The 10,627-nt window shown below is 45.9% G+C and overlaps 1 protein-coding gene across 1 annotated transcript; it reads left to right on the top strand.

The window, feature by feature from the left end:
- The first annotated feature begins 1,690 nt into the window (after positions 1 to 1,690).
- Positions 1,691 to 9,864, top strand: LOC125722446 (splicing factor U2AF 65 kDa subunit-like). Its single transcript, XM_048998607.1, has 8 exons — positions 1,691 to 1,816; positions 3,344 to 3,495; positions 3,846 to 3,962; positions 4,050 to 4,188; positions 5,432 to 5,511; positions 8,468 to 8,590; positions 8,682 to 8,768; positions 8,955 to 9,864. Exons 1-8 carry the CDS (start codon positions 1,768 to 1,770, stop codon positions 9,330 to 9,332), a joined length of 1,125 nt encoding a protein of 374 aa, XP_048854564.1. The 5' UTR covers positions 1,691 to 1,767; the 3' UTR covers positions 9,333 to 9,864.
- Positions 9,865 to 10,627: the final 763 nt, after the last annotated feature.

The following is a 10,627-nucleotide window of genomic DNA, read 5'->3' as shown; positions in this document are numbered from 1 at the left end:
GGACGGCGGGAAAGAGAAGTAAAATACGGTAGTTTCCCGGCCAAAACGGGAGACTTGACAGCTATGGTCAGCAGGCAGTCTCTGGCCACGCCCCCTACAGTCGGTCCGGCCCCTGGCTTTACCAGCGTGTTCGCGAAAACGACTTCATTTATTTTCTTATTGATTCATCGACAGACCATCATACTTTTTAGACGTACGTTATAATAATAACACTCTATTGATCCCCAAAGAGAGAAATTCTCTCCTTGCCTGCCCCCTCTTACTGTCCATGATACACAAGCACATATGTAGAAAAACGTCAGCTTGGAGGCCAAGGCTGGACTTAACCTACTCCTTACGGTTTAACGGGAAACTGCCGCATGGCCGAGCGGGGCCGGTCGCGTATAGCCATAACACAGTGGCAGCCAATGAAATTGAAGGATTTTTTTTGCGAAGCGAAGAGACCCTCCCCGGCGCTGCAAAATCTCCGTTAATGATTTTTTTTCTGATACATTTCAAGTTAGATTGAAATGCTAATCATTTTGAGGCATGTTTTCAAAAAAGCATGAACAAATTTCTCCATTTCTTGTAATCACATTCATCCATTATTCTTCGTTTTCTTGATATTGATGTATTTAATAAACAGCTTAAAACTATGGTTACAATTTTATTTATTTATTTATTTATGTCGCTGTGGTAATTAAACAGACATAGACAGTTATGAATAAAATGTATTGTTTATTGAGTCTATTTACACAGAAAGAGACAAGTACTCAGGTTCTCATACTCAGGGGTATGATAAGATATACATCCATCCATCCATCCATTTTCCAAACCGCTTATTCTACTGGGTCACGGGGGTCCGGAGCCTATCCCGGAAGCAATGGGCACGAGGCAGGGAACAACCCAGGATGGGGGGCCAGCCCATCGCAGGGCACACTCACACACCATTCACTCTCACATGCACACCTATGGGCAATTTAGCAACTCCAATTAGCCTCAGCATGTTTTTGGACTGTGGGGGGAAACCGGAGTACCCCCCACGACGACATGGGGAGAACATGCAAACTCCACACACATGTGACACAGGCGGCGACTCAAACCTGGGTCCCAGAGGTGTGAGGCAACAGTGCTAACCACTGCACCACCATGCCACCCCCAAGATATACATTACCGCTCAAAAGTTTGGGATCACATGCAAATTTCTTTGTTTTCCAAAGAAAAACACATTTCTGCATCTTTTTGCCTCGGTCTCAAAAGGCACCAAGCTAGAACCGGCCCCGTGTTAGTGGAAACGGGGCTTGTGACTTGTACTCATGCATAATATTCTGCGGGTCGCTCAGCAGCGCAGCATATGAAACTAGACTCGGATTGTAAGTGTGTGGTTTTGATAATTGATGTATGGATGGATGGATCCTTAATAAGAGATATAAACAATAAGGTCCAGTCGCCAACTAATCATGTAAAATACGTCATAAACTCATGGTTGTTAAACCCAGAAGAAAAATGAAGACGTATAACTAGGAAAGTCAACTTGCACATTTCAATTTTGGTTCGATATAATCACGTTGTCCTTAACCCTCCAGTGCAGGAGGGGACGGTAATGCGCATCGAATGTTTCCGAACCTGTGTGTGATACAACCGAGGAAGAGCCGATGACTTCGGGGGAGGAGGGGCAGGCGACTCGGAAGAAAAAGCAGCAGAACCCAATGCAGCCTGTAGCCCATTCAAAGGCCTACTGTTGGACCTCTGCTTATTTTGCAATACGTCTTTAGTACGGACTGAAAAATGTCCGATTTCGATGAGTTTGAGAAGCAGTTAAGCGAAAATCGGCAAGGTAAGTTTGGCTTTGAAGATCGGTGTATGCTCCCTGTTTTAGGGTAATAAAGTGGCCGGCGTGTCCTAGCGCCGAGGATGGTGCGGAGGGCACTTCTGCTGGTTCCGAAAAGAAAAGCGCGGCTGGGAAATCGGTGCCTTTTATCCGAGCGCTCGCCGATTCTGAAACCTGCCCGATTCTTCTTCTCCCAGCTGCCGCAGGATCCCCGAAAACTGACCGCTTTGGTAAATCAGTGACATTCTTTGCTTGGCATTGTTATAGAGATCGCTAGGCCTGCATCCATCAGTGCCCGGCGTACATAACATGGACATTTCAATGAAACGTTATTGGGGTGCACTCGATGTGAAAGCCTGCGGTTTTATTTATTTAATTATTTACCATTATACACTTGGATCATAAATTGCGACCCGCGTATTTTCATTCGCAGTAACACACTATGCATGGATGTTTGTTGCAAGCGTTATATTTTCAAGATCACGTTTAAAGTTTTATGCAAATAAAAACGACCGCGACCACTTGATTTAAAGTCCGCACTTAATAACAGTGTTAGTTACTTGGTTTTTAAATACTACGACGAGTTTTCTATATAATGATATGATTTTGTCTCTTTCCGATGCACAATAGCCTTTCCCTTGGGTCCGAAATGCTGGCCCTGTCATCCGTACAGAATAAGTCTTTCTCACACGATCGCCGTTTCTTCATGATGTATAGACTCTAAAAATCAGCCGCGTTCCCTGGAATCATAACAACTGCTTTTAGGTCGTTATTGCAAAGTCTTGCACCTGTATCTACCTTTACAGCGGATAGCAGTAACTAACAATGATGTACAGTTATATAACAATACACATATAACTTCATTAAAGTGCAGAGAATCCAGTAAACTGAATAAACTTAAGCCATACTAACGCAACTGAAATATACAACATGCGTTACAACGGAGTCGAAAGTAGGATTGATTTATGTACCTATCAAATGGCAATCTTGTCATATCAGCTCCTTATCACTAAATCACTAAAATGTCATTCGAAACGACCTGATTCGGCTAGACGAGCACTAAGTGCCGCCGTGTTTGATAAACTAGCAGTTCCAGTCATTCATATCTGCGCTCTGACTATGCCTGCGATTGCGGTAATTGGTTATTACCGATTTACGTAAGATGCATTGGCCGCTCCGTGTCTGTACTTTTGCAGCGGTGCATTACCGTAACGCAGTTATAACTGATGCATGAAGCTGATTCCTCGAGCAGCACCTGCGTTTAAATGCTTCACTGAAAACTGCACCTTCAGGGATTTATTTAAGCTTCTATATGAAGGACCTGCTGGGATAGAAAGGTGATATTTTATTGCTAGTTTAATAAAGTGCTGTCTGTCAGATTGAAACGATATTAATTACCCATCCATCGTCCAACCAGTTATCTTAGTCAGGCTCCCCTGGAGCCTATTCCAGGCAAATTCCCCATACAGAGAGCAGAGGCAAAATTCAGGCCGTCCCTGGTTGGGGTCTTGAAGCCCTTTCTCCTCCCCACAGCTGCAGGGCAGATCCCCAGGATAGCTTTACTGGCAACATCCACCACCAGCGGCGTGGCAGTGACGCCCACCCAGGTGCCGATGGTCGGCAGCCAGATGACCCGGCAGGCCAGGCGGCTTTATGTCGGCAACATCCCCTTCGGCCTGACGGAGGTGAGTCCAGGCAAAGTCCCGCGTTGCCTTCTGTCATGCATACTGGTGTCATGTGTAGCTCAGTGAGTTAGGACACTGAGCCGGTCACAAGAAGGTTGTTGGTTCAAATCCCTTGGGCAGCAGAGTGATTTCACCATTGGGCCCCCGAGCGCAGCCCTTAAGCACTATTTGCTCTAGGAACTGTCTGGTCCTGCTTCTTCAATGAAATGTATGTTGCTTTGGATGAAAGTGTCCGCAAAATAAATAGATAAATGTACTAGACTTGTCAGTCATTTTTTTTCTCGTTTGCCTGTTTTGATGTCTTCAGACGTCTGCCTGTCTTCATTCAGTGTGTCTGCCTGTCTTTTTAGGAGGCCATGGCGGATTTCTTCAATACCCAGATGCGATTGGCTGGCTTATGTCAAGGTCCCACCAATCCCGTCCTCGCTGTTCAGATAAACCAGGACAAGAACTTTGCCTTCCTTGAAGTAAGAGTCTTTCCTGCCTAATGGCTGCTGTGTCCAGGCGGAGACCGCAGCCTTCCCTGATTAACGACGTTCTTCGTTCTGCCCTAGTTTCGGTCCGTGGATGAGACCACGCAGGCAATGGCCTTCGACGGCATCATTTTCCAGGGTCAGTCGTTAAAAATCAGGCGGCCCCACGACTATCGCCCCCTGCCTGGCATCTCAGAGCAGCCCGCCTTCCACGTACCAGGTCCGTTTTGCTTGTCGCCGTCATAACCTTAATCTTTATTTACCTTTGAAGAGCCGATCGGCAAGGCCAGTTTTTTGTACTCGTTACGGACTGACTGTCCTTCGCAAGCTGCGGATGTCTTGTCATATAAAGAGGGAGACTTTCACTTTTATTTACTTAATGTTGTAAATATTTAGTAGACAGTTTTATCCAAAGTGAAGAATGTTTTTTTTTTTTTTTTTTTTTTTTTTTTTTTTTTGAGAAATCAGGGTCAGCCTGTCCCTAGAGCAAACTCGCCGGCCCAGTGGTGTGATCACCAGTGATGTGAACCAGTGATCTTCTGATGATAACGCTGGCATCCTAACCAGCTGAGCCACACACACACACACACACAGCTCAGTCACTCACTTCTTACTGTTAACATAGGCTGTGTGGCTCTGTGATGTTTACCCATGAAAAGAAGGTTGCTGGTTCAAATACCAGGGTTGGCAGAGTGATTTCACCACTGGGCCCTTGAGCAAGGACCCTAACCCCCAAATTGTTCTAGGGTTGCTGGCTCCTATTCTAGTCAAAAATTCTGGACACACCTACTGAAAATGACTTGTTTTTCAGCAAGATAATGACCCAAAGCCCACCTTGAAGGTTATGCAAGTAGCTTATTACCTTGTGAACTAGGAAAGAGATGGTCCCCACAGCCCCCCAACCTAAACTCTATAGAGCTGGTTTGGGATCAGTTGGATGAGAGTAAGAGTAAGGTAGCCAGCTTGCGCGCAGAACTTGTGGAAACTCGAGGACTGTTGGAGAAACGGTCCAGGTGGGTACATATGTTAGCTGGTTGAGTCCGCAATGCTGTCATCGAAGCCAATGGCTCCTATTTTGAAGAGACAAAAATTTTGTCTTTGCAGTACTTCATATGCATAACTTCCATGCCCAAAGGCCTTTTACTATAAGGTGAATAACAGCTAAAATAGAGACAAATGCATTAAGAGCAGGTGTGTCCATACTTTTGACTGGTGCTGCATGTGTCAGCATCTCCCATGGAGAGCAAGATGGGAGAGACAAAAAACAGTCGTCAAACTGCCCCAGTATTTAGGTATTTTTTTGCTGGAGTTACATTTATCTGATATTATATAGAAGATAACGACGTCATACTGATTTGAAGTTGGCTTATTTCACTCGCGCCGTTTGCTCGTGGTCATTATCCGGCATGTTGACGGTTTGCTGTGATCGGCCGGCTTTGGGCGCCGTGCCGCTCTGTCTGCAGGGGTCGTCTCCACCGTGGTTCCAGACTCGCCACACAAGCTCTTTGTCGGAGGCCTGCCCAACTATCTCAGTGACGATCAGGTACCCCGCCCTCAGTCTCTGTCGCCGGGGAGCCGACCCACAACCCTCCTGTGTTTCTGTCCCACTGCTGCACGTGGAACTCAAGCAGGCATGCACACACACGCACGCACGCACGCACGCACGCACGCACGCGCACGCACATACATACATACATAAAATAAACACTCGTCTCTGTGTAACTGATTAGTAGGAAAAGAAAGCCTGTCAAAGTTACCTCACCGCTTAAAATTCATTACAAGATACTGGGGGGTCAAATGTCAGCATCATGTTTAAAGCTAGCTGCTGAAAATAGCCGCACATTTGAGGTTTTTTTTTTTTTTTTTTTAAAGATATTCATGGGATTTATTAAACATTTATTAGACATGTAGGTAATGAGTTGACAGTTACATTACGCTCATTGTTTATCCAGCTGTAAATTATGAAGATATTGAGACCCCGCTAATGTAAAAGGTACGTTTCCCAAAACCTCATGTTATCGACTTGCATAGTTGGAACCATTCAGTTGTAAGTTGCTAATGTTGTTAGCAAATAACCTTATTAGCAACAAAGGCTTTGGGAAACGTGCCTTACAGCTGGCGGCTTGCCAAACCAGTCACGTAGCCAGTCCCTGTGCTGCCTGTTGCTGGGTACCCTGGAATATTTGTATATCGGGTTAATTGCTGAGTGTTAGTCGGATGAATCAGCCGCGTCGTTTTGCTGCATGAAAATTTAAAATCGAGTCATCTGCGCGTCACCTAACTGACGAATACCTCCACATTGCCGTACACCTGTGTTTGCCCAATCCCAGTCCTCGGGGAACCGCCGACTGTCCACATTTTCGCTCCCTCCTAGCTCCCAGCCAATCAGGAACACCGAATACCTGGTACAGGTGCGCTGAGAGGAAGCAAAAACGTGGACTGACCGGGGGGGTACCCCCGAGGACTGGGCTGGGAAACACTACCATAGACTGTGCTTGAAATGTGGGGGAGATCGACCAAGTCCCCAAACGCTTCAGTATTCGCAGACGTGCCGTGTCTCACGTCCATGTCCGCACACTGAGAACGATGACTTCACATCCCGTTAACAGCGATGGGGAGCTGCGGAAGAATCGTTCCCTACATTGCTGTGTCGCTCGAAAGGCAGAAAATACTTCGGACCTTTTTCCCGGTGAACGATTATCAGCTTCACTGGAGTTTTCACATCGTGCCCCATGCCCTATTCTGTTATGACGTCAGTGATGGATAATATTACCATAACAACATGCACAGATGAGGTCGTCTTACTCTGAAAGTGTTGAAAGGGTCACATTTTAGACATTTTCTACTTCTCATTAGCATCTTTTATGATTTTTTTTTTTTCTTCCTATATCGCCACCCCACTGAAATCGGCCCATTATAGACATAATCCATACAGGCATTTAATAGTTTACCTATTTATTTTGCAAAAGTTAATCGCAAAACGTTTTGCGTCCACCCCTGCATTGTAACATTTTGAGCTCCGGTGTCCCACTCACTTTAGCCTAAACTGTTAAAAATGGCAAGACTCAGCCCACAAGATAGTGATCGCGGTTTCAGTGAAAGGTAAGTGAGAAGTGCAGTCAGTTTGTTTTTCTTTGATTTTTTTCCTCCTTTTCGGATTGTCATCGTAATCTTTCTTATCCAGTGTGAGTCACATGTAATCCAAGTCAAGAGGAAGGCTGTACCAAAGCAGCACTGGGGGGAGAGAGTTTGAATCCAGCAGAACTGTTAATGTATTTCACGTCAAAGCCAGTAAATGTGCCATAGACAGGTGAAATGGAAACCGCTGCTTGTATCCTGGTGTTAACATTTTTTTTGCAGTCCCTGCTACCGCTTTGATACTTACAGCTCTTTCATTTTTGTTCCCCACTTTGTCCCCAGCTAGGGGCCTGTAAGATCGTTAAGTCTTCGCTCATAATTTGTTCAGTAGTACTGACCTACTGCTGCCATGCCAACATGTAACACAAGGCAAGTAAGACATTCCGTCCCTCGCACGGATATCCTCCCTGTCGACGGCCTGCCCCTGTGGGGGGGCTCTGTCCTGGAGTGCTCTTAAGCATATGGGGTCCTTTTTTTGGGGGTTGAAGGCTGGGGAGAGACTTATTATGCTGATCACAGGGTATAAATTTGATTTTTTTTTTTTTTGCCCCTAAGAGAAGGTAGGAGGTAGCGCCCTCTTGTGGCTGCCAGTGTCCCAGGTGACTCCTTTCTGAAGTCAGTGGTTAATGCGGCTTTACAGTAGATTCCTGTAGAATAAGTGAGGAATGATGTTAGCAGAGCTATTTCGTCCTGTTTGGCTTCAAGCCGTGGCCCCTTTAGCAGGACCCTGTGGCGGCTCTTAGCTTTACCTGTGAGTTTATCTCCTGTAGGCTTTGTCCCTCTAATTAACTGCACCAATGTGGTTCTTGGTTTTAAGAACAGGAAGTCAGTGATTCGGCTGGGTTTGTGTTCTGCCGAGTCGCCCCCCCCCCCCTCCACATTGTATACATGGAACACTTAACATATAATTAGCTGTTTTTATTTAGTTTTTTTTTTATATACCATCTAGCTTAATTATTGTGGCCCTTAAAATCAGATGCAACTCGGTCCATATTTCAAAATTCGTAGTTGGAATTATCAGAGAACTTGATTAGGAATTCAGTTGTGTTGTATATGCTGTAGGATGGGGGGGGGGAATCTGTGTTATCATTCATTGACAAGAATCAAAATAGTTACTTTTGTACGCTCCCAGTAAGTAAGTCATGCAGAAAGGGCACAGGGGGCTTTGAGCTCTAGTGTTGCACCGTAATGTCGAGCCACTTGTCATAAAGCCATTTTCCTGATGTCTTCACTGTTTCCTCATGTCGTTTTGCAAAGTTTAACATGCTGCTTCTCCCACAGTTAAGATTAGCATTTCTAGCGAGGCGCCGTGCCTGGACTGTCGGGCTAATCGCCCCCCCGCGTCTCCTCCTCTTGCCCAGGTGAAGGAACTCTTGACGTCGTTCGGACCTCTTAAGGCCTTCAACCTTGTGAAGGACAGTGCCACGTCACTGTCTAAGGGTTACGCTTTCTGTGAATACGTGGACATCAGTGCCACTGACCAGGTGCGTGAGGTGGGGCAGCAGCTGGAAGGTCTGGGGTGACTCGGGGCTTCCGGATGGAATTGCTGACGCTTGTGTGGGATGCATCCCGCAGGCCGTGGCTGGACTCAATGGCATGCAGCTCGGAGACAAGAAGCTCATCGTCCAGCGGGCAAGCGTGGGGGCTAAGAATGCCAACGCTGTGAGTATTTGCCCTCGGCTGCCGCCTTTCTGATGTCCTAAACCCAACTTGGTTCCTGGGTGCCTCCCAGGAAGCTTAATGCCCCTATTTCTTGGGTTTATTTGGGTCCATGTAAATTTCTCGCTGTTACTCGAGACGATTGGACGATCAGGGGGTATCTGACACTCTTGTCGCCCCCCGGGACAGACGGCCATCATCGAGACGCCGGTGACGCTGCAGGTTCCAGGGCTGCAGCGGCTGCAGAGCTCCGGCATGCCCACGGAGGTGCTGTGCCTCCTCAACATGGTCATGCCCGAGGAGCTGGTGGACGACGAGGACTACGAGGAGATCCTGGAGGACATCCGGGAGGAGTGTTGCAAGTACGGCAACGTGCGCTCCATCGAGATTCCGCGGCCCGTCGATGGCGTGGAGGTGCCTGGCTGTGGCAAGGTGGGACCCGTACTCTCCTGTACCAGTGGCAAAAAGAAGACCTCTGTAGGCACTAAACACAGGCTCATGGGAGCATTTCTTGCACAAAAGTGTTTTGAAAACGGAATAATTTTTTGTGTAAGAAAAACAATCTGATTGGTTCAGATAGACAGACAATCTGATTGGTTCAGATAGACAGACAATCTGATTGGTTCAGATAGACAGACAATCTGATTGGTTCAGATAGACAATCATTTTTCATTCTGCCCTCAACATTTTCTTTGTGTAAGAAAGAAAATTTTGTACAATCATTGATTACTCGCAAATGTTAATAGTCATCCGCTGTTTATCTTGAATATGTAAAAGCAGTGCGCGTATATTTCCTCGTTAGTATAGTGGTGAGTATCCCCGCCTGTCACGCGGGGGCCGGTCGCGTATAGCCATAACACAGTGGCAGCCAATGAAATTGAAGGATTTTTTTTGCGAAGCGAAGAGACCCTCCCCGGCGCTGCAAAATCTCCGTTAATGATTTTTTTTCTGATACATTTCAAGTTAGATTGAAATGCTAATCATTTTGAGGCATGTTTTCAAAAAAGCATGAACAAATTTCTCCATTTCTTGTAATCACATTCATCCATTATTCTTCGTTTTCTTGATATTGATGTATTTAATAAACAGCTTAAAACTATGGTTACAATTTTATTTATTTATTTATTTATGTCGCTGTGGTAATTAAACAGACATAGACAGTTATGAATAAAATGTATTGTTTATTGAGTCTATTTACACAGAAAGAGACAAGTACTCAGGTTCTCATACTCAGGGGTATGATAAGATATACATCCATCCATCCATCCATTTTCCAAACCGCTTATTCTACTGGGTCACGGGGGTCCGGAGCCTATCCCGGAAGCAATGGGCACGAGGCAGGGAACAACCCAGGATGGGGGGCCAGCCCATCGCAGGGCACACTCACACACCATTCACTCTCACATGCACACCTATGGGCAATTTAGCAACTCCAATTAGCCTCAGCATGTTTTTGGACTGTGGGGGGAAACCGGAGTACCCCCCACGACGACATGGGGAGAACATGCAAACTCCACACACATGTGACACAGGCGGCGACTCAAACCTGGGTCCCAGAGGTGTGAGGCAACAGTGCTAACCACTGCACCACCATGCCACCCCCAAGATATACATTACCGCTCAAAAGTTTGGGATCACATGCAAATTTCTTTGTTTTCCAAAGAAAAACACATTTTCATGCAATTCACAAAATTTTATCCACATCTACATATAGAGGCCTATTATCAGCAACTGGCAGTCCTCTGCATCAATCTCCTGGTATGTCTGACTGCTTATTCTTTAAATATTGCTAACACATTTTGGAGGTTTGGTTTGGGTCATTATCCTTTTGTAGGATAAAACTGACCCCAATCAAGTCTTGT

This window comes from Brienomyrus brachyistius, unplaced genomic scaffold (assembly GCF_023856365.1).
Source record: "Brienomyrus brachyistius isolate T26 unplaced genomic scaffold, BBRACH_0.4 scaffold38, whole genome shotgun sequence".
In the NCBI taxonomy this organism is placed as follows: Eukaryota; Metazoa; Chordata; class Actinopteri; order Osteoglossiformes; family Mormyridae; genus Brienomyrus; species Brienomyrus brachyistius.
This window is presented reverse-complemented; position numbering and strand designations above follow the sequence as displayed.